The 24,946-nt window shown below is 40.8% G+C and overlaps 1 protein-coding gene across 1 annotated transcript in view; it reads right to left on the bottom strand.

The window, feature by feature from the left end:
* Positions 1–3,056: 3,056 nt before the first annotated feature.
* Positions 3,057–24,946, bottom strand: part of LOC310942616 (calpain-1 catalytic subunit-like) — a gene marked incomplete at both ends in the record, with an annotated part of 30,698 nt that continues 8,808 nt past the window's right edge. The window contains 18 exons of the mRNA XM_083908027.1: positions 3,057–3,266; positions 3,542–3,673; positions 3,773–3,858; positions 4,010–4,038; positions 4,697–4,780; positions 5,588–5,652; positions 6,124–6,198; positions 6,733–6,909; positions 7,062–7,142; positions 7,585–7,606; positions 7,982–8,136; positions 11,141–11,257; positions 14,090–14,212; positions 17,026–17,121; positions 18,812–18,997; positions 19,418–19,558; positions 23,703–23,755; positions 23,954–24,070. Coding sequence (XP_083764153.1) covers positions 3,057–3,266; positions 3,542–3,673; positions 3,773–3,858; positions 4,010–4,038; positions 4,697–4,780; positions 5,588–5,652; positions 6,124–6,198; positions 6,733–6,909; positions 7,062–7,142; positions 7,585–7,606; positions 7,982–8,136; positions 11,141–11,257; positions 14,090–14,212; positions 17,026–17,121; positions 18,812–18,997; positions 19,418–19,558; positions 23,703–23,755; positions 23,954–24,070 — 1,949 coding nt within the window. The remainder of the gene's footprint in view (positions 3,267–3,541; positions 3,674–3,772; positions 3,859–4,009; positions 4,039–4,696; positions 4,781–5,587; positions 5,653–6,123; positions 6,199–6,732; positions 6,910–7,061; positions 7,143–7,584; positions 7,607–7,981; positions 8,137–11,140; positions 11,258–14,089; positions 14,213–17,025; positions 17,122–18,811; positions 18,998–19,417; positions 19,559–23,702; positions 23,756–23,953; positions 24,071–24,946) is intronic.

Genomic DNA, 24,946 nt, shown 5'->3' with positions numbered 1-24,946 from the left:
TTAAAATGACTACAAATTGGACGTGAAGTCGTTGGGAAGCATTTTAAGAAGTGTTCTAATGTTAGTGACAGTCGTTGCACTAAGGACAAAAAATTTCCTTTTTAAAATGAAGCTGTAAAATATATAGTAATTTCAGTGAGGTGATTTTTGACTGACATGTGGTGGAATTATTAATGTCAAAGGCAAATGGATACATAATTAAAGGTGCATTATGTAATAAATGTAAATCAACTGGCCATGAAATCCTCCTAATATGTCACAGAGACTAAGGAATAATGTTCATATAAGAAACTGAAGTCAACAACAACAGTACAGGCAAAATGTTTGTGGTAAAAGAAAAGATTTGCAGACTGCCAATTATGTTTATGTTTTGAAATCATGTTTTGGCATGTGGCGCCACCTACTGCCGTCTACCAATCATTGCAGTCAGTAGAGTCTCAGCTGCCGAGCAACCACAGGTTGCCAGTGATGTGAAAAAAGGAAACCTAAAAGACGTCAGTATTCTGAATTTGAATGTAGTAACTGTTTTTGGCCAAATTTTTACATATGGCACCCTCAACATGGCAGGAAAAAGTCTAATAATTATTTTCAATGTAGGTCTTGCAAAGTGACTAAAAAGATGTAGAATAATTCTAGGCTGACTTAAGTCAATGATTAACAGCAACAAAGATTTTAGTGAAATACTGACACTCGTGTTCCTTGGGACAAAAATGTCCTTAGTACAAATGATGCTTAAAAAGACCGTAAAGAGTCAGTGAGGTGATTTGTTTGTGACCTCATTAAATAGGAATGATTTGAAGCAAACGAAAAAGCTAAATAGTAAATGTAAATGACATTTTTAGTAGTTGCTATGAATGAGCTTCAATGGGACAATGTTTGTGCTTAAAGGCCTGAGTGTAACATCTGTTTGTAAACAGCACAGACAGAGTTGAAAAGATGAAAGAATAATGTGGAGGAAAGTAGTAAATGTCAATGGAAGTGTTTAAAATGTGATAAAACACAGTTTGTAAAAAATGTGAAACTGCGACGATGTTTTGTCTCCAAAGTAAAAGAATGTTCCCAAAGTTGAAGTAAATGTCGGTGAAAACTGTTGCTATAAATTCAGCTTTAGCGCCACATGATTTCTGATGTTCAGTCTCTGTCTTGATGTGTGTGGATTATACATGCATGAACACAATGTTTAAATGTGGATGATTTGTTCAGATGAACCTGAGATTACAGTGAAAAGACAGCAGCCAAAAAAAATAGTGTCAAACAAAGCAGTTTAGTGTCTTTAGTGTTTTGGACAAATCTGTACATGCCATAAATAAGTGTTGACAAAATAAATCCAAACTTTACACAAACGTTTGTCGTCTGTTTGCGTTTGTCGCGGTTATTTCGAAATGAATGAATGTTTATGTTGAAAAACATTGATGTTTTCAGTTGGATGTCAGTGAAGAAGAGATTGTCAGGTAATATCAGTCATGTACATTTCTGACAACAGCAAGAGAAGTACTTGAAGTGAATGTAATGTTTTGTGTTTGCAGGACTTGACCTCATGAGCACAGGGGATTGTGGGTAAGTTTGCCCTGTTTGAAATGATTGTTGACATTTGTTGTGTTAGTGACATGTTTAAATGAAAGTGTAGTGTAAAGAAAAGCAGTGTGAAGTTGATGTAGAATAACGTGGACGGTATTGGTTTGTAAATGTACGTCAACTAGACTTTGAAAGTGAGTGAATTAGATGATTGAAATGAAGGTGTTTGTGTTGGTTTTCCAGTTAGTGTAAAAGAAAAGCAGTCATTGGTTATGTAGCTTTTTGCCAAACTTGCAGTCGTCTGAGAAGTTGATGCTATGGTGATGTTGTACTGTGAAAGCAGGACATGAAGTAGAAGGAAGTAGAAATGAAGGAAGTAATGAATGTATGTCCAAGCAGAGCTAACAAAACATGTCAATAACGGACATTTTAAAGTGTTGTCTTGCTCTCAGGCTAAGTGTTGAATGTCACGATGGAGATGATTGTTTGAATGTCAACATCAGACAGTAGTAGTAGTAGTAGTAGTAGTAGTAGTAGTAGTAGTAGTAGTAGTTGTTGTTGTTGTTGTTGTTGTTGTTGTTGTTGTTGTGGTGGTGGCTGAAGCTCAGGTGAATGAATGTATGAGTGTTTCAAAGAAAAGAAAGATGTCGATCTTTGTTCGTCCACAGTGAAAAGTGTTTGACACTGTGTTGAAAATATCTGTGAGTGTTTATCATTTGTGTTTTCAATTGTCTAATTCATAGACTGTGACAAAGGTCAAGTCTGCTGATGTTGTACAAACCAAAAGTGTTGACGTAATTGTGGATTAACTAGTTTGTGATTGTTTGGTAATGTTGTAAGTTGATTTAATAAGACAGCAAAGGTAAAACATGTAAAGGATATTGTCTGACAGTGAGAATTACCCAGAACGGTTGAGTGCTTGTTTGGTTCATCTGTGTGTTTGAGTTGAGATTGACTCCGCCCCCTTACACACAGCAGTCCCGAGTTAGTGATCAGTGAAGGTGATTAAAGGAGAGAGTCTTCACCTGTGTTTGTCTGTGAGAGTCTGAGAGGAGGTGGAGATGCTGTGGTGAGTTTGTCATGGATTGTTAGATTGTTTGGTTATGATGTAGTTACAGGTGAAGTTGGTTTTGTGTTGTTGTGTATTAAGTGTTTGTTTGTTGTTGTTGTTGAAGTTTGTTGAAAGTCAACATGAACATGAGTAAGTTTGAAATAAAGTAATGGCTTTAGTTTGGAAATGTTGAATGTGTTTGTTGTTGAGTTTAAGACTTTTGCAAAGTATATGTGAGTGCTGTGTGGTTGTGTGGTGTTAGTGTAATAGTAATTATGACAAAGTGTAAAGGAACCTTTTGTAGATTGTGTAGAATGAAATGTGTTGATGTTGTGTGAACGTTTGACAATGTAACAAAAGAGCGTAGTGAAGTTTTAGCGTGAGGATCAGTGGGTCGTTACTTTGTTACGTTTTGTGTGTTGATTGTAATAACAAAGTTGATGGAGCGGTTGAGGGCCATCATTGTTTGTGTCGATCATAGTTGTGGTCGTCATGTGAGTGGAGGTCCGTTGGTGTATCTCAGCATGGGGTAGAAGGAGCGAGCGAAGTCGTTGGACGTCGTGCAGCTGAAGTCGTCTTGTCGACGGGGACGAGACACGTGAGGACGAGGAAGAGGAGGTGCAGAGGGAAAACAGTTCTGAGGACACGGACCAGGAAGGGACGACGACGATGGTGTGGAGATGAGTCTTTGTGCTGTGGCCTGTGAGAGGAGGACAGAGAGTTGGTGTGATGTTTGCGTCACTGTAATAATAAATGGTAATGTTGAAACATGGCTGTGTTGTGGTTGTGTGTTTGTACCTGTAGTTATTGTATTAAGCAGTTGCTGTAAACACGATACTGTTGCTGAGGCGTAACCCAGCGTCAGCGCTGACTCGCGCTCTTCTCGGAACACGGACCCGTGTTGACGTTGAACAGCTAACTTCAGTCGATCCTCAGGTCAACTGAAGTTAGCAAAGCGCTGGTTCTGGGTCCCACATCGGGGACACAGGAGTTCTTGATCCCGAGCTGCCTCAGTGATGCGGAGCGACCACACGAGGCAGCAGAGGACAAGGACCTCCTGTGTCCGTGCTGTGAGACGCACAGAGAGAGCGAGTGGATCTCTACTGTCTGTCGAACCAGAGGATGAGTCCGAGAGACATGTTCCTCTGTCGTGGTTCTTCCCGATCCCAGAGAGCAGCAGCAGCTGAACAGAGTCGCTCTTAGCACCTTCTCAGGTGTGCGTAATCTGTGCAATCGAGCCCGAGCGGTGAGGCTTTCCCTTAAAAGCCATTTTCCCAGGCGACTGCCGGCGACTGACGAAGACTGACAAAGACAATAGGAGTCTTGCAGGAGTCTAAAAGGAGTCGACAAAGGAGGCGCCACACACTTTTTTTCAGGTACCGGGAGGACAAAATTGGGCACTTTTTTGCACTAAAACCCTTTTCCCACTGTTACAGGTCTTACCTTTCTCCAGGCTGGGAACCATCTTCGCTCTGAAAGACACACCGCAGACTTCAGGTGCTACAATTTACACGTTTCCTGCAACATATTCACTGCATTTGCTCTTAAAAGCTACTAAACCACATGCAAAACCTCCCTTCAGGCTCCATTTGCACCCTCACACATGTTAGCCTAACTTTTCTTCTCCTGCAGCAAACCCCACAGAGTCACCCCATCGTGGTCACTCTGTTCGGCCCTAAACAGCTGCTCAACTAGCACTTTCTGTCTAGCAAGACTTCAGACTGTATTTCCACCTTTTAACAGCTCTGGAAGGTTTGTTGAAGCTACCTCGAGGCCCGACTCCAGCCTGAGCACATGGACCAGCAGCTGAGGTTTGTCTACTCGTTACTACAACTACTACTCTAACATGTGCTACATAACATTTTATGTATGTATGTCAAATGCCTTTTTCACTTCATGAACATTACAAATGTTTGATGTCAACTTTGTGGTGAACGCAAAAGGACACATTCCGTCCATGCTTTGCTCATATGTATCTGATGTATTCCCTCAGTCTTATTGTACTTGCTCTAAACATCATGCTTTTGTATATTTGCACATTTTCCTGTTTAGCCCACTACATCAGTGTTTCTCCATTCCAGTCCTCATGGCTCCCCGCCATGTTTTACATGCTGCCCTGCTCAGACACACCTGATTCGACTCAAGAACTCGTTCTCAAGCTTCTCCAGAACTTCACTACAAGACACCTTTGGAATCAGGTATGTGGGAGCAGGGCTGCATCGAAAACATGGCAGGGAGTCCTGAGGACTGGCATTCTCAAACACTGCACTAAATAAACGACTGAAAAACACTCAATACATTCTCTTTGTACACACGTCTCTTCTTACTGTCGTACTAACGGGATCATTTCTGTTTACACCCCGTGACTTCATCTGCTTGCAGTAGTCGCAGTGGCCACCGTGACGGAAGGATTACAGCTCTATCCACTTGTATGAACTCTTTCCTGTTGACTTTACTTTAACCTGAACCCCTTTTACAACCACAGAGATCACCAGTGACACCACAGCACACGTGTATTTCACATCACCATAACTCCTCGCTACTTTGTGCTACTGCATTCGTTCCAACAACCCCCAAAAGCTGTGAAACAGTCATTTCTGATGCTTTTCTCATTACAGGATCGCCGCTCGTCTGACTTCTTCAGACAGATTTCTGTTGGTATGTATCCTCCATATTTGCTCAGGTTAACTACCGACTTCCTCAGGGTTCCGTGCTCGGACCTATTCTTTTTAGCCCGTGACATGTAGCGCATAAATCCACATGTAGCACATCTAACTGATTTTTCATCTCTTACAGTTCTGCTGAAACCACTCAACAACATGAGGTCAGGACAGAAAAAGGACTCCGTTATCCCCAACTCTCTGACGACAACAGCCTTCGCTATGAGCTGTGACAAACCCAGTGATCCACATGGATCCTGGCATCTAAAGACTTTTCACCTTTTTATTCTTGTCATTGTGTATTGTATGTTTTGATTAACATCTACTGCACGTCTGTCCGTCCAGGGAGCGAATCCCTCACCTGTGCTTCTCCCTAAGGTTTCCACCCTTTTCCCTGGTTCCCTGGTACTTTTTCCTTACCCTGGTCTAAGGACAGACGATGTTGCCAACCCTGTCAAGTCCCGTGAGACAAACTATGCTTTGTAAACTGTGACCTATACAAATAAACATTGATTGATTGATACACATTACAGGCATCACAGTAATGACTGAGTGCGGTGTACAAAGAGGGAGGAAAATGCCAGCAACTGCAGATGGCATTTGTGTGACAGGAGGAGGATTCAGTCAAACTTTGCCTCCACTTTATTACAGGTCAGCAAAGTTTTACCAGGTTATTCTGTGTCAAGAAATCCTCATCTTGTTCATAACGGCGTTACTGTTTCATCGCAGCTTTCAGGGCCCGTTTAAAACATTACAATTGCACAAAGTAGCACGGACTTGCAGTCATTTCAAATACACATGGACCACAGTGTCCCTGTGGTTGTAAAACAGTGAACGTGATCTCACCACACTCAGCTTTAGCTACACTGACATTACAAACTGCATTAGTGTGTGTACCTCGCGTAGCAGCAGGTCATTGTTGACTCGTTCCACACCGACACTGTCCCTCTCAAAGCAGCTGAAGGTCACTTCCTGTCACAAACAAACAAACACTTTTCAACCACTTCACAGAGACTGTTCACCTCTGACCTCATCTTCGTATAATCATCTGCACCAGATCACAACTTCCTGTCAGAAGATTGACTATAGGGTGAGGACTCTGCACAAACCACCGTCTAATTCACTCACACAGATCTTCACTTTGACTCGATATCACCTGACTTTTCACTGTTAACGTTTTTAAATCATTACAAACGTTGGATTTCCTTTGACAAATGGACATTACTCACATTGATTATATTTCTCAAGAGCTGCATTAATGACTTCATCCCTGACTTAAGTCATTCATCATCTGCTGATTCACTTATACTCTTTTTCTGACATTTTCCTGCTTTTTCATTGCTTTATAAGTATTTTGCTCCACAACAAAAAGACACCATCTGTAGACGCACTATTTGACAAACACTACTCACCATTTTATTGAGAAAATAATAGTCAATCCCTTCAAACTGCATGACTTTCTTTAACACAAACATCACTTCCTGGATCAAACCCACACTAACATACCGCTCTCTGCTGCAGAGCGTCAAGCTTGGCGTCCGTCTGTCGCAGCAGGAGGCAGAGCTTGTTGCCAATGACGTGAACTTTCACTTTTGCCTCCACGCTCTTGCTGCTTGTGGCCTCCAGGAGGAGATGTGACGACGACACCTGACCCTGCCGAGTTCGCAGGTCACCCTGCAGTTCCTGCAGCAGCCACAGGGGGGGCCACAGAGACACGTCATCACTGTTTCAATAATTTATTCAATGTGGTTAATCTGACATTAAAAACACATTTTACATTTACACATTTAATAACACATTTCCAACACATATCCTTAGATGATTTGCTAACTCACCGTCAGAGCGTCTCTGTGACTCAACAGAACAGAGTCTGATGCAGCTTCACTGACGTTGATGGTGTGAAGCTTCTTCTCAGCCTGAGCAAGCCACAGCAGCACAGAGTGAAGACTCTCATGAAACTCCTCAACGAACAAACAAACAACAACAACAGGGTCAGAGGTCACAGTCAAGCTGAGAGACCAGGCAAGACTCTACCCCCTGATCTGACTAATGTGTGTGACAAGTTTCTGTCTATGCCTACAATGCCACATTTACAGGACTTTTCGCTTTTCACCAATAAACCTCATTCTTTTCCGCGTTTCTCACCTATTAACTGTCAAGCTGAAATTATTACTCCATCATTACATTAATCTGAAACTATTTCTAAGGCATTGAAGCACGTTCGTCATGCTGTTTCAAATGTGACTCTTTTCTACTTTCCTTGGTCCGTAAAAAACACCAATAACAGGTTTGACAAACACTGATCAACATTTTCTGACCAAACCACTTATCCAGAAAATAAATGCTTCGGCAAATCACCTTGAGTTGCACACCTATTTCCCTGTGGAATTTCATGGTTAACATTAAAAATCACAGGTAACAAATGTGATTCTAAATACTTTGACCATGAAAAGCCCTGCACTAATTTTCTCAGTGTATGCATTGTGTGACAAATACAGTAATTACATATGTACATCATAATAAACACGTTTTCAAAGGACTTCTCTGAATACTAACTAGGCCACACAGACATTTTCCCACTTCAGTGTTAAAGGATTAACAGAAAGTCGTCTTTTCGCACACATGTCAAAGACACATCCGTTCTACAAATCACACTTCTCTTCTCATTTCCCTTCATAAACTCTTTTCAAACCCTCTGTGTGTCTGTGTTCAACTCGTCATGTCTGACCTGACACTGCATCAGTGCCATGTGTACACTCCGCCCCCAGCTCTCCAGGCCGCCACACGCCTCAGTCCAGCGACGTTGGCCACGCTCAGCGCCTCCTGCAGGTCGCTGCTCGGGAGATGACGAGCGTTGAGGTTGACGGAAATCACGAGACGTTTGGAGCCGCTGAAGGCTTTCTGTATCACCTGATCGCAGCAGACGCACAGAAGGGGCAGAGCTTAGCTTCATAAAGTCATTTGCATTCGGGACATTAACATTTCTGACTCAGTTTTCACTTCATTTCTATATAAATGTCATTATTCTGCATTGAAACAGGCTACTTATGATGAAGAAAAGTAGCAGAAGAGACTTTTTCATCACCTTCACTCTTTAAGAACAACTTTCTAACCTTTAATTCATCTCCAAGCTGCAATTACATTAAAACTACTATCTGAATTGAAAGTTTCCAGGTCAATGACTATATTTTGACCTTTTCACGCTACTTTCTCCATCTTTTACATTTATATTTCTACTCATTCAATCCTACAAATGTAAGCTCCCTATGGTTTGTCCACCGCTGACCCTTTTGCTACTGTCAAATTATTTCTGTCACTGCAGACATCTCACATCATTTACTACAATAATTTACATGTTTCTTAGCTCTTTTTTTCCTCATACTTTACAAAACATCACTGTTTCTTCTTTCTACAGATAATAATCAAATAAGACTTCCTTTTGTTGCCATTTAATGACCAACATCTGACAGTCAGCGTGATAGAAAAACTTCTGTTAATGATTTTAAGACATGAAATTAGTCCTTTTCACCACAACATCAACTCTTTTTGGTATCTTTTCCATGCCGACATGTGGCGGTCGCTAATTCTCAAGACCCATGTCTGTCGGGAGAAACCGCTGTGGCTAAAAAACCCCCCACGTGGCGCGTGATACTACGAGCTGGGCGGACATGATGGACGAGGAATACGCAGACATGCCGCCACTCTTCGAGGAGCTCCCCGACGCAGAGCCGGGGGAGGATGCTGAGGGCCACGCCAACTCAGACATCCTCAATTAAGATGGAATGGAGGACGAGGACGATGCCACTTTCCCAGTGCAGTCTCGCCCCTCCGGTGCACCTGAGGTCGCTCCTCCAGCTGACAGCAGCCTTTACGATGTTTGTAAACGAGCTGCAGCTAAGCTGGGAATACAGTGGCCTGCTGTACAGGACGCAGGGGACACTGAGAGGGACCACCAGCCAAACAGCTCCTTCCAGCCGTGCCCGCGTGCTTCAAAGAAATGAGCCGCTTTTGGTCCTGTCCCTTTAAGAATAACTCCCTGCAAAGCGCTGCTCTAAACTGAAGATCCATGGGATGAAAGAGCTGGGGCTGTCCAAACCCCCGGTAGTGGAACCTTCAGTGGCTCACCATCTTCACCCTGATCACCGCTCTGTCTCAGCCTCCTCTACCATCTCTCTGCCCAGCAAAATGGAATGAGTCACATCTTCCATTTTCTAGAGGATGTATAAATATGCAGCACAGTCAGTCTGCTCCCTCAATGCAGTTACACTGCTGTCTGCGTACCTGGCTGAAATTTTAGACAAGATGGGCTGACAATTGGACTCCGGAGCACCAAATCCAGCTCTTTGGGATGAAATCTGTGTGGTGAGTGACCTCATCCTGCGCTCATCCAGGGGAGCAGTGCAGGGCAGCGGCCGAGTCATGGGCCTTGCTGTCTCAGGTGAGAGAGCGCTGTGGTTGAACCACTCCAGCCTGAGTGAGGCACAGAAGGCGGAGGTTATGGACGCCTCATAAGACCCCGCCAAAGGTCTGTTTGGCCCAGCTTTGGAGAGAATGAAGGAAACCTCCACACTCACAAAGCAGGAGGGTGAGGCTTTTGACCTCTGTCTGCCTAGGAGACAAACTCCTCGCCCCCCTCAGGCCGCCAAGTCCAGCTTTGCAGCCACAGGGGGAAACTCAGGGTCCCGACAAGTTAAAGTGTTACCATGTACTACAACCATGTTCAAAAATGGTACAAATAAGGGAGAGAGGGAGCTCACGCTCCACCAGCGAGACACAACTCTCACAGAGTCACGGGGGTGACGTCACCGCAGCTCGACAGGGGACCTCTCTCTGCCAGAGCGGACAGTGAAACACTGGCTTGCGGAGATACATCTGTTGCTATGCAACCGACCGTGGCCATTGCCTCTCCGCAGGGACCTCCTGTCGCAGGCGGGCGGAGAGATTTTTCATCCTCATCCAGAGCGCAAGGCTCTGTGGGCCTGACCCGTGAACAGGATGAGGCCAACACAGAAAAGACGACTCCGCTAACCACAACAACCTTCACTGCACACTGTAACAAACCCACTGATCCAGATGGACCTGGCATTTTAAGACTTTTCACTTTCTATTCTTTGGTATTGTGTATTGCATGTTGTGGGTAACATCTATTGCACGTCTGTCCGTCCAGGGAGTGGATTCCTCACCTGTGGTTCTCCCTAAGGTTCCTACCTTTTTCTTCCCCAATTATAAAGGTTTCTTTTTTGCACCTGATAGTTTTTCCTTGCCCTGCTCAAAGATCTTCATTGATTGACTTTGCAGACTGCTGACCTCATCCTTGTGACATCATCATCACCATCATCATCTGCACCAAACCACTACTTCCTGTCAGACAGTTTCTGGTGAAGAAATTACCAAACTACTCGGCACAAACCACCATCTAATTCATTCACACAGATCTTTACTTAGCCTACATATCACCTCCTTTTAATCACTTGTTTCCTGTACAATCAATTTCAATCTTTACAAAATCTATATTTTCTTCTACACATGACCTCAATCTTTGACACATTACACATTTTTTAGATACAACTGACCACTAAAGACCTCCTACAATGACTTCTTCCATTACTAGAGTAATTCATCATCGCTGACTCAGTTTGAAAATGTGTAATTTTTCTACATTTCAATCAGCTTTTCACACCTTTTCCCACTTCTTAAATGACAATGTTTTCTTTTTTTGCGCCACAAAACAAAGACAACATTACAACTTCATTTCTTTCACTTTGTCAACAAACACAAGGCATTCAACCAACACTGACCAACATTTTTCACTAATTAGCTATTCTATTCAACGCACAAAAACATCTCATTTCATTTCAACAAACCTTTCGCAAACAACATTCTTCATACAAAAACACCATCTACATCAACGTACCACTCTCTGCTGCAGCACCTGAAGGTCAGCGTCCGCCTGTCGCAGCACAACGCAGAGCTTGTTGCTGCTGACGTGTACTTTCTCTTTGGCCTCCAAGAGGAGCTGTGACAAGATCTCCTGCAGCAGGGAGGCGACAAACAAAGGTTATCAATTAGCTCATTATTACAACTGTTTCATCTGAGATTTCAAAGCATATTTTACATCACACTTGGTCATTAGCACAAAACGAAACAAACCACAATACTGGTTTAATGTATCAGTTCATCTCCTGGTATTCATAAAACGTACACTTATGCAGTTGTGCTCATACATTACCCTGACAGATTTCATTACTTGTTGCCCATTCGTCAGATAATATGAACGAAAACACATATACTTTTCTTTCACTCGTGGTTAGTGGTTGGCTGAAATAATTTATTGTCAAACAAACGTGTTTACTCTTTCTTTAAACCATACTCGCATTGCAAACTACCCAAATGACCCCGATCCAAACTTTACATTCCCTGCTTATTTGGTCTAACAACATGCACGAAACTTCACACAAACACATTTCACGTGGCTATCAAAGGAAAACATCTTCAGGAAAGGGACATAAGACACTATCAGCTGTTTTCAGAATGCCAATCAGCTCTGTTCTAACTCTCATTAACAGGTGGAAAACGAGAGCTCCTGTCGACACCACAACACAGTCGGGTAGACCGACTACAATTCCAGCCACAACTGCCAGGAACCTTGCACACTCAGGAAGCATTTGTACAAAGGCAGGCTGCATGGCCAAGTTGACAGAAGATAGCCATTACTATGCAGATGCCACAAAGGATCCCGCTCACAATACGAAACCAAAATCCAGCACTAAGTCATTTGGAGTGAACACACCAACACTGAACTTTTTGACGAGGACTCAACAAGGCCTACGAATGCAGTAACTTCGCGATAAATAACAGAGGGCTCGTCAGCCTGGAAACTGCACGTGGGACGTAATTGGACGTTCCGACGTAACAATGATCCAAACCGCAAGGCCGAGTCCACCTGTCGTTGCCTACGGCAACATAAACAAAGGTTCTGGAGTGGCCGTCTCTGTCTCCTGACCTCAATATCATTGAGCCGCTCTGAGGAAACATCACACGTGCAGATCGCGCAAGACAGCCCAAACACTTACAGGAACTGGAGGCTGGAGACAAAGAGCCTCATCCACAACTACCATTAACACTTCAAGCTGTCATTGATGTTAAAGGGGGCAACACGCAGTATTTACAACTGGGGTATGTAAACTTTTCATCGGGGTCATTTTGGGTACTTTGTGTTGTCACTATGATTTAAACAGAGTAAACACAGTTGTTTGATACAGTAATAATTCACTGCAGCCAACCACAAACCATGAAGACAAGTTTTTGTGTTATCATTCGTATTCTCTGACAAACGGTTAAGAAATCATACATTCTGCCAGGGTATGGAAACACAAGTGTAAGCACAACTGTAGATTATCATCACATTAAACATCAAATTCCTATATCAGATTCCTACAAACTTTACAATGGAACAAATTGGTGCTGTCAGACGATTAAAATATTTAATCGCCATTAATCGCATTAATGTCATAGTTAACTCGCAATTAATCGCAATTCATCTCACATTTTTATCTATTCTAAATGTCCCTTGATTTCTTTTTGTACCATTATTTTTCCTCATTTTAATACTCTTATCAACATAGAAAAGTGGATTCGCTTGCTTTGTGTGTGCGCAAGCGAGCAAGGAGCTGTGTGTGTGTGTGCGCGCGTGTGTGTGCGTGAGGAGCTGTGTATGTGTGTGCTGTAGGAGGTACGAGAGGTACGTAGGTGAAGCAGGAAGTAATGTGTTGTTTACATTAGCGAGCTGCAGGTGAATATCACCGTCGCTCTGCATATGTTGAGTTATTCCTGTCATTGTGATAGAGCCGCACAATAATAACAGAGTCTGTGCATCACCCCCAGTGTTGTGAATAAAGAGCCGTTCTTTAACGCAGACGAAGTCCCGTGGTTTAATGTGTTGTTGCCGTAACAAGCTAATCCGAGCTGAAGGAGCTAGCAGAGAAGCGCTCGCCATCCGCTCAAAACGAAACGTTTACTCTTTACTTACGCGAGCCGACTACTCTTTGACCGGCTCGCGCAGTGTGTCTGATGTTTTGTTTCCGGTCTATCTAGATCCAGTGTGGTGTTGTAGTTGTTCTACCGTTACTAGTTGACGCAACATCTTGCGAAAAAACTACAAAGATTGCTCGGCCAGAAAGAGCGCTAATCGCGTTTAACTGACAGCACTAGAACAAATGCTTTGAGTTACATTCTCAAATGTCACTCGTTCACACTTGCTGACATTCTTCTTTCCATTTAATTCTGAATTTCTGATATTTGGTGTCAATATTTCACATTAAACTCTACATTTTCACACAACACACAACTGTTGGAAGACAGACAAATTAAAACATTTCCTCTCATTCATGAAAAAATGTTAACAACATTAAAGACGTTAAATGTGTGTGTGTGATTGTGTGTGATCTGTACTGTACTTTTGCTGCACAACTAATTGCCTCATTGGGGAACAAATAAAGTACCTTGACTTGATGTGACTAAAATGCAGGTACATGCTTCAATATCTTGCACTTTTTCTATCATTTGTATGAATCATTCTAAAAACTCTCATTGCAAAATCTACTTACTTACTACACTGAACTCAACATATTTACTCCATATTTCACATTACCACATTTACTTGTTTAAATCTGTTGCTTCCAATTACATTTCAAATATAGAATTATAATGAATGTAACTACATTTACGTTAACATAATAATACAAATATTCGAACATTTTATGCTACAAAAAGTCACGAATGTTCAAAACATAAAAAAACACAGTTACACTCGGAATTCTAAATAATTAGCATAGATGTATAATCTTAGAATTTGCTCACTCACCGACAGTGGGTCTCTGTGACTCAGCAGAAGACAGTGTGCTGCGGCATCGCTGACATTGACGACGTGAAGCTTCTTCTCAGCCCAAGCGAGCAGCAGCAGAAAGGGAAGAGTCTCGTGAAACTCCTGAACAAACGACAACAACGGGGTCAGAGGTTAGATGCCACACTCGAGCTGAGAAAACAGGTGAGGCTCCGCTCCCTTCGTCGTTTCTTTTTTTCCTGCATGTTGGTCACGCTTAAATGTTTCACATTATCCTACAAATGAAAACATTACCCTCTACCGGGAGCAGCCTAACCATGCTAATCCTAACAATTTTTATCACTCTGCAACCAAGATTTGCGGATCCAGTCCCAAAATAAGAGCAAAACAACAACTCACTTTCAAGAAATGACAAACACAAATGTTGTCTAAGCTTTGCCGTTTAGCAAAACAAGCTATCTTCACCAGAAGAAAACCGCTTCCAATTAAGAATTACACTTCCCAGCATGCTCTTCCCAGCATGTCCACACAAATGCATCATATGCATTTGTGTCCTTTCACTCCCTAATCAAGTCTTTCACATGCATGTGGAGACCACGGCCTGATTCTATCAGTTTAGAGGTTTAAAACAAGCTGTCAATCACCCAAATTATTGACCAAGGTAAGCCAGAGCTATGGCACTGCATAACTGAACATGCTGCAGTTTTTACAATTTATAGCAACCAGTTCTTTTTAGATTAATAGTGACATATAAATTAGGGATGCACCGATTAATCGGCCAGTCAGTCAGAATATTCCGATTTTAATAAGCAGATCAAATGCACCCGCATCGTGCAGCATCAGCAACACATGTGCACGCGGCTACACGCACATGTAGTAGAGTGTAGGGCTGGGTGGTATACTGGTTCACACTGAATACCGTTATTTTTTCGTTATGATATGAATTTTTAATATACGCCCATACCGCTGTATTTGATTACACAACGCGCAGCCGCGGCGCTACTCGCTCTGCATTTGTTTCAATCACTGAATGAAGCCTGTCATATTTAAGACAAGAGTCAGGACCTTAAATCACTTGCACAAAACTTTTGATCAGCATTTGTTTGTTTGTCATTTAAACCTATGTGAGGAGAGAGCGCGAGGCATTGTTGGCACGGGGCGGGAGAGAGAGCGAGCGAGAGAGCGAGCGAGAGAGCGAGAGAGAGAGAGAGAGATCAGCGCTCTTGGTCATTAGTTAATTTACTTATTTCTGTCTAGGTGCTATGTTGTGAAATATGTTGTGAAATATGTTTAAACTTAAATAAACTACACATACAGGTAGTGATTCGTTTTTGTATTTTTAGTTGGATATTGGATGTGAACAACATGGTTCCATAACACTGCACTTTTGAGATGTGTGTGGATATTCCACAGCATTATTTAGTTCTACTTTATAATGGTAATCTGTTCAAAACGTCACACTTTAAGTTATTATGTTCCATGGTACCATGTTCAAATGTATCATGACAATTGTTTTTGTATTTTTATATATACTTCTATTTTATAGTGATTCGTTTTTGTATTTTTAGTTGGATATTGGATGTTAAAGCTGAAGTAAGTAGTTTATAGTGCCATCTAGAGGACAGGCTGAAATTTACAACAAAGAACTGCTCCTCTGCTCACCCCCTCCCTTCCCTGAGCGCTACGGTATCCTCAGCCGGTCAAATGTCGACCTCGTCGTCTTTCTCCGTGTCAGCAGATGAGGTTCGTGAGGCGAGGGAGAGGGCGAGCTACCGCAGCCGTAGCAGACGAAGCGGAGAGAGAGGAGGCGGGACTTCCGCTACAAGTAAAGCAACGCTTGTTTTATTCTCTCGCATTTGTCCTTACAGGCTCCCGTAGAAACATGGCGTCTCGCTGCTAACAGTGGCTATGCAACCGCGGCCCGTGACCATGTTATTTTACATGACTTTTTGAAACACTACGAAAATGAAACAAAAACTATTATACAGCGACTAGACAATGCAGGAGCACATAATATGTATAAAAAAGTGGATTTTGGGTCATATAAACCCATAAATACTACACAGTGTCCCTTTAACTGATTGTATTTCTATGTTAAAATGTTCTATTAAAGAGAAAAGATGCAAAAATATATATCTTTCTGTATGCTGAAATGTGGTTTAAGAAATTGAAATCGGAATCGGCTAAAATCGGTATCGGCAGGTCAAACTTCTTGAAAAATCGGAATCGGCCCCAAAAATGGCAATCGGTGCATCCCTAATATAAATAACATTAAATGGATTGTAATAATTTTGTACCTAAGACATCTCAAATGGCACAGATGGTGCCAAACTGTGCCAAGAGCCGAGACATCTCTTTACTAAATCCTGTCATTTCACTCTGCTTCACTGCAGCATCAGACTTTGCACAGCTCATGTCCACATGTTGTTACATGACCTCTATGCATTTCTTAGCTCCTACTGCATATTTAAAAAGTCATATTTACTTTTAAATGCAATACTTTTTTAGGCAAACAAATCTTTTATTTATGCTGTCTTCAATGTGCATTTACGCTGACACAGTGGCATCTACAGTCAAACTTACACCTCTGGTGGAATCTCACAAGATAACCAAGCTGATCCACATAGAGCTTGTAACTGCACAGATTTACTCCATTTTCAAGCTGAGACTCCAAAAAGAGGGTCAGGGAAGAAGAGGTTAGACAAAGACAACCCAAGTAAAAACAAAACGCAGCTTCTATTCCATTCTTCCTGACCACCAGAGACGGTATGCAATATCTGGATATCCATCGCATGCATGCACAGATCGTGACGTAATACCAACAAAGTCACGTGACCTGGGTGCTGCAAGCCACCTGCATAAAGGAGGCTGGCACCCAGCAATCATCTCCTTTTCATCTTCTCGCATGTGTTTTTTTTTGGATTATCTGTTGTGTCCTATCGTGCGTCTAAACTCACCTTGTGCGTTTCTCCGTAGACATGGCACAGATGTTCCTCCAGCTTCAGTCCAGACTCCGCAATGTCTGCTGGATGGCGTCGCTCTCCAAGTAGCTGCTGTCGTGTCGTGGAGCAGGGCGTCACAGAGCGTCAACGCAGGCGCTCTCCGAGTGCTGCTCGATATTGCTCTGCAGGTCCTGAACGCGACACACAATTAATCCTTCAATGCGTAAAAAAGAGGAAACTGAAATTAATTAAGAAACTATAATCGATGAAAAAACTGGTTCGTTTACATTTATTTTTATTCTTCATTTGTTCTTTCATTCTTACATTCTTTTCTTCCTTCCTACTAACTTTGCAGTTGTCATTTCGTCCCCATTTTCTCACTTTTTTTTTCCTTCTTATGTAATAATCCCTGTTTATCATCTTAATTTTCTTTTTAATTCTGTAATTATATAAAACCATTATTGAAATAAATGCCATTCACTGTTTCTCTTGTGCAAGACTTTATCTTGATCTCACAAGACCGCGAGCTGTTAGCTGTGGTGATGCTAACAGCTGCGCTAACATTCATTACTTTACTTTCTATGATGTAGAAGCAGAAAAACAGATGTTTAAGTGTCGTCATTGTTGCTGAGGAAGAATATTTCTGTTCAGTTTGTTCACATTAAAACAACAGAACAACACTGTTGTCTTCCAGCACCCTCTGCTGGACAGCTTGTAGGCTGGATCGTACAAGGTTGAACAAGTTTTGAGTTTAAATAACCGCACAGTTTTTATTGTGTTGTCACATTTCATAATAAGTGCATTCGTTAGAAATCTACATTTTAAGCAAATTGCAGAATAGTTCCTCCCCTCCACTTAAATCTCTTTTAAATATGCACCTCTACTCTTTGGCCTTCACAGGATAAAAATAGTTAACCCAGACACTTCTATCTAGTTCTTAACATTTGATTACTTCACATTTTTACTGATATTGTATATTATATTATACCTTGCATAAAAGCACCTAATAAAGTTGACATAATTTGACATAAATCTGAATATGGCAAATGAAAAGTGAGAAATGAAACAATCATGTCTTGTCTCTCTCTGAACGAGTCACCTCGTCCTGCAGGCCCGTCGTTGCACTGCCCCACCTGTGGAGGGCGCTCTCTGGGAGTCTGCAGGTTACCTTTATAACCAAACTTGTGTTTTCTTTGCTGTAGTATAATCAATTTAATGTCACAACTCTGACTTTGTGCCTCTCATAATTCCAACTTTAATCTCAGAACTCTGATTTCTTTTTCTTTACCTCAGATTTTCAACTTTAATCTCAGAGCTGACTTTTTCTCCTCAAATGTCCAACTTTCATGTCGGAACTCTGACTCTTTTCCCTCAGAATTGAATTTGAAAAAAACAAAAGTGAAACAAATCCACATGTGGCCCTTATCCAATGAAAAAAATAATCTAAACCTGTCCTTGACGGGGAGACATACCTGCAGCTGTCTTACCTGGTGGATGAGGGACGAGGACAGGTTACGTTGCTTGACGTGCTCCAGCAGAGAGTCCGCCTACTTCACCTGCAGCTGCAGAGACGCCCGCGCCTCATTCACAACCTGTTTAACAGAGATTATGGCTAATTACACATTTTATAATAAGTAATAAAGTGGAATATTTCTACTAGATTTTATTGTTAAATGATCAAATGTTTAAATGTTTTACTGGGAGTGTGTCTGCCTGTTTCATGCTGACTTATCAGTATCGCAAACAACAACAATATTTTAAATAAACAATGATGGAGTATGTGACCATCTGACCATCTGACCTTCTGCTTCGCAGTCTCCTCGTGCCTGGTTCTTGAGCTGCTTCTAAGAACAGCCTGGACCACAGGAAAGACTCCGCTCAGGCCATCGACACACCGCTGAACACACTCTGAGCCCAGGACGGCATTGACCCCTGACCCCTGAGAGGACAGCTCAGTGCCGAGGGTCAACAGCTCTGCTGACGGACTCTGAAGTTTCAAAGACAAATACAATAAAATCACAATCAATTTAATCTGATCCTGTGCCACTGAAAATATGTCTCATGTTATTTCTGTACCCTTAACTTATACATTCTACCCTTATATGTATATTTAATGCAATTTTTCATAATTATTAGGCTGTAATGGCTTTTATTTCCCTTATTTAATCTCCTATAAATACATTTCTTGCTGCTTATTGTTCTTATTCTTATGAACAAAAACACCAACACAAAGTCCTTAAATGTTCATAGCTATCTGGCAATAAATCACTTTCCGAGTTTGTTTGCCTTTTTCAGTTTTATGTTTTTAGGGAATATAATTAATCTTAAATACTGATGCTAATAAATAGAGATCTATTTTTATTTTATAAAAAATATTCTCCAAATGTTGACTACAAGTAAAAATAACTGTGTCGCAAAGACCCTGACCTGCAGCACCTTCAGCTGTTTCCTCGTCCTCCTCGCATTCAGCTGAGTCCAGCAGATGTTTGATGGAGTACAGCGACAAGGAGACGCCGTGCACAAGAAGAAACAAATCCTCGTCCAGCATCTGACGGGAAACATGAAGTTACAAAAATGAAGAAAAAACTGGAAAACTGGAGACAAGACACAAACATAACATGCAAACATCTACTCAGTGAGAAAACAACTTTATTTTTGTTATTATCCGACTCATATGGGTCCAAACATCATATTCTTTCATGTTTACTGTTTCATTCTTTTTGTCATGTGTGATTAAAAAACACGACCTGTGGTGAGACATTAAAAACGACACATTAAAGAGTGGGTTTAATTTCCAGCTCGCTTTTATCATCAGTCAGATTTCAAACAAAAATACATTAGATTTGACATTTGATCTACAAAAACTGGACTCATTTAAACTTTTAATACAAGTATAACTATTTATATTTGTACTATTATTTATTTCCCAAATGTCTGTCACAGTCTTTCACTTCAATTTGATTCCAGCATTTTTATATTTATCCCTTACTGTGAATAACACTACATAGAGATACAATAAAATATATCTAAAACATATACATTAATGTCAATATATGTGTGATACATTTACATTAATAAAAACAAGTTTATTACAATTATATTATTGTGTCTGTTTTGGCCGCCATCTTGAGATGCACTTGTTTTGAGCCTGCAAGACGATTTATGTGATTTAAGGATAACAGAGAATGAGCGTTTAGCCCGATTACATTGTCAAAAAGCTAATACGTTACACGTTGATCTCGAACACCAGTTCTGAATAAGCTACCTTAGCTTACTTAGCTTGTAAAGCTAATGAGGTGTTGCTAAAATCAGACAAACACATTTTTCTCATCACCTGCTTGGCTTAGCTGACAGAGCTTGATAAACGCTAATATTTATATTCGCTACACCTGAATGAAACTGTATAAAACAAAACATTGAAAAAAAATTCAAAGCAAAAGTTAAAACGGTCAAAAACAAAAACCCGAAAGCCTGAAGCTAAACGCTAACACAGTTAAAAACTACAGCAACAGAGAAGCTAATGCTGTCAAAGCTAAAGCTATGAAACGTTACGCTAACACCGTAAAAACGAATGTGACAGAAATGCTCATTCTACAAGTGCTCCGGTAACAAACAGAGCGATGACACGCGACATTTCTTACGCTGTATAAGTGATAAAACTCACTGCACACAAATCAGTAATCTATGAATGATGACACGAAGGCAAATGGCTCTGCGCAGTTCACACAGCTGTCACGAATTAGCAAGCTATCAGCTAATAGCCAATCAGAAAATAGTATTTCCGGTTGCCAGGTAAATACATACGCTGGTCGCAGAACGGCGACGAAAGTCACGAGACTACGTTTTCTCGCGGTACTTCTCGCACGGAAATACCACGGATGTGTTCATATAATACATCCATGAGAAATACACTGTAAATGTTGTAAAGACGACAAAAACGGACGGAGCAGTGTTGCTGCCGAGCGAACGACCAGATTGATTCTTTCTGTGCTGTTGTTCAGTGAAATACGATGTGGCAACCACAGGGGATATTTTTATTCTGAAAAGTAAACCGGATGTTTTATTTTCCCCACTTCCTCCAGCTCGTGCTGACTTTTATGCTAACTAAATGTAACTAAAGCTGCAACAAAAGTTATGTAAAATTGTAGAGCTAATGCTTTACAGTTTAAACTAAAAAGCTAACACTGTAAAAAACTACACACACAACGCAATAAAAAACTTTGAAGCTATGAAAAACTAATTAAGCAAAACCAGCCATAAAATACTAATACTATGTATAAAAAATTAGACTAGAAAGACAAACTAGAAAGCCTGAGACTAAAATGCTAACACCGTAAAAACTAAAGCAACAGTGAAGCCAACGCTACAAAAGCTAGAGTTATGAAAAGATGCTAAAACTGTAAAAACAAATGCGACAAATGTTCATTATATAAGAGCTACAGTAACACATTAAACCTGAAAGTGTCTCTGTGGGATTGGGTCTGATCCAGTACTAGCTCCTGACACAGAAAAAGAGAGGCGCAGGAGTGGTGGTTTATTGTTTGTATTTGTGAATCATGTGTGGACAGAGTGGAAAGACAAAAGTCGGACAATGTACACAGGTTCAGCACATGCTATAGTGTAAGACATCCCAGTATGACTTCAGTCCAAAGCCTTTTTAAGCTTTTTGTTTTCATTTTTTTACATCAAACTGAATGAAATATGGAGGTTTCCCCTGCAGTGGCAGAGAGTTAATCACATTTAATGTCAAACCAGTGCATTTTCATGGCCACACAATCTGTCTCGTGGAGAGTAAATCTGATTATGCTGATCCACTGTGTCAACAACAGTTTATTAAATGTCACATATACCATAAGGAAATAAAAATGGCAGATGCATAGAAGCAAGCATAGAAGTTTATTTATTTACTTGCAAAAATGAGCTCGGACAGTAAAACAGTAAGCGTTCTTTAAATCACCGATCTCTAGAGGACACAATAGAAAAACAAAAATAAGGATTCTTCCTTTTTATAAAAACATGAACCCATGGATATTCATGCAGACAAAAGACCATCCACCACAGAAAGTCTGCTCTCCAACAACTGTCAAGCTCAGAAATCCTTCCCATGCACACCTCTGAAAAAAAGCTGCTTCTGCCCATCCTTTATTTTATCACCAATGCAAGAAAGTTCCATGTAAACAAAATGAGGCCACAAACATCGGGAGTTTTCTGCCATGTAAATGCCCTGAAGTCTTTGAGGAGAGACATTTCTAGAAGAAGAAGTCGGGGCATCTAGGGGTCAGGTGTTCTAGAAAAAAAAGTCTGCACCAGGTCTCGTTCAAGAAGATTCCTCAAGACCTCGGAGTCTTGGCTCGGAAGCGATCTACGGTTGGATAGAAACTGGAAGGTCTAGATTAGAGGTAGCTGGTGTTCTAGGTTTGGTTCTACCAAAAGTAAGGAGTTAAAACATGCAACACATATTATACATATTGTGTGAAGCATGCAGACATGAGAGGTGGGAAAGTTGGCAGTGAGGGCATTTTGCTTCACTGAAAAATAACACAAGAAGCCTCTATTACTGCAGTTATAAATTGAGGCAACAACGAAATGTAACCACAATATCAAAAGCTATTGGCCTTATGTCAGCAAGTTGTGCCTAATTATTATTTTGTGGTCACACGGAATTTAGTGCCAAGATTCACTTTACAGCAGTGAATGGAAACATAGATAAATGGGCTTTTTCGTTCACCTAATTCACCAAACTAGCCACAGACACAATCTTGGGCATGTTAGCATTCTTACACTGGCTATGTTTTTAGCTCATGGCATTATTAACCTAAAGTACATTTAACCAGTTACATAGATGTAGGCCAAAACCCTAAAAAGATAAACTAAAGATTTACCCAAAACCTAACCCAGACCCATGTTGTCAAATATATAAACATATCGAGGTTTGTCAAATAAAGAGCATGATCACTGCACAGGTGAAACGCAGACTGGTCACAATAAAAGGCCACTCCAACCTGTGCAGTTTGTCTTAAAGAAACATTGAGGTCACATTAGTGCACATCAGTGGTCCTGCAGATCATCTTCTGTCTGGTTAGGTGTAGATTGAAAGGTACATCCACTGTAAATAAAGATGGGATACATTTTCAATACATTTTCAATACATTTTCAATACATTTTCAGACTATCTCTAATAATCGTATAGTGTAGTGTATAGTGCTTAATGTCAGCATAATTTCCTTGGAAAACAAGAATTGTGAAATAAAAGTGTGTCATATTTTCTCCGACAAAACACGTTGCAACATTTTCAATGAGGCCCTAAGGTGAATTTCATTTGGGATGCCCCACGCACCACCTCAGAGTGGCCAGTCCTTGACTATTATTGATACTGATGTAATACTATAAATTGCATGAATTAAAGTTGTGTTATTTACACCAAACCAGCATCAGTGGGTTTTTTTAACATTAGAGGGCAGTAAAATCACAAAAGTGGCCTTATATTGATTTGCACTTTTGTATTCAAAATGAAGCACTAAGTGTGTGGTGACACTGAACGTGAATTAACTTACAACAGATGTGCAAATATGCACTAATTGACAAACTTCAAGTACAAAAAAAAACTTCTAATATATATATTAGGGGCCCTAAACAACTGCTCTGTGGACTCCAGAAAAGGATAACATTTAAATGATAAGAGCTTGTTCTACCTCTGACTCGCGAAGACTGATGACGGATCCACTAGACAACTGGGTGTAGATTTCTGTCAACATAAAGACAATCTTTTAGAACTCCAAATACTGCAGAGGACAGAACATGGAAGTGAGATACATGTTCTTGAGAGTTTTTGACAATTTCAGAAGTTGAAAATATCTTGAAATGAAAAGCACAAACTGACTTTAAACATATCAAAATGAAGGAAATCAACAGCTAATATATGTACCACAGGCTTACTACTTACTGTACATGCAGTAAAATCGAAGGACGAGAACGATGAAATTCTCCAGCGTTATGTGTCCAGAGGAGGTGCCGTAGCGCAGAGACATCAAATTCAGCATGTCATCGCTGACCCTCATTCCTGACCAACAGATATCAGGCAAACAAGAAAAAAGAATCTTCAGCAAATTATTATGTTTACCCCGAAGATTATTTTATTTTAGACTAAACTATCAAACTGAATTAATGAATTCAATCATTCATTACCCAACAACCATTTATTTCCGTCCAAGTGTCATTTCTCTGGACCTCGAGTACTGTGTTGTTACAAGTTATACCAGCAGAGGGTGCACATCAACCAAAGCATTAACATAGTACACCAGGAATGGAAACTCAGTTGTCTGCTGTTAATGCTGAATAAAGATGATTTGGACTTTAGGTCCACTGCAAAAAATAATGCAGAACCGTGGGAACTTGAATAGTTTGTTTAAATAATAAGCATATAACATGTTACTCCCTTTAAAATAAGTAATGATACCAAATGTACCATGTGTAATGGTATCAAAAGTTGACCCACATTTTTGCAACAGCAGAAAATGTTCTCCCCATTTACTTCTGCCACATTCAGAGTAAAATTATATATATGTATATGTATGTTTATGTATATATATATATATAACACTCCCCAAAGTCAAGGCATTGCAATTATAGTATATTATATCATAGAGCATGCCCCTTATCTGGTGCAGACGGGCCTTTTTCTGTGCACCACCCCTGTGCTCTCCGTATCCGTGACGCAGACTGGATCATTTCTCTACGCGCAGCTTTATCTCCACATCCAAATAATGATCTTTATGACGAGGATTGAGCACAGTCACGATGAAGTGCAGGGGATCCGAGTAGATCTTAGTAAAAATGTGTTGACAGACTCTTAAGAGCGCAAGGGAATAACAGATGCATCAGATGAGCTGATCTCTTTAGTTACCTGCTCAAAGGGGGCGAGAAGAATGTTCTCTGG

The sequence above is a fragment of the Microchirus variegatus genome (assembly GCF_963457635.1).
Source record: "Microchirus variegatus genome assembly, chromosome: 21".
Lineage (NCBI taxonomy): Eukaryota > Metazoa > Chordata > Actinopteri > Pleuronectiformes > Soleidae > Microchirus > Microchirus variegatus.
This window is presented reverse-complemented; position numbering and strand designations above follow the sequence as displayed.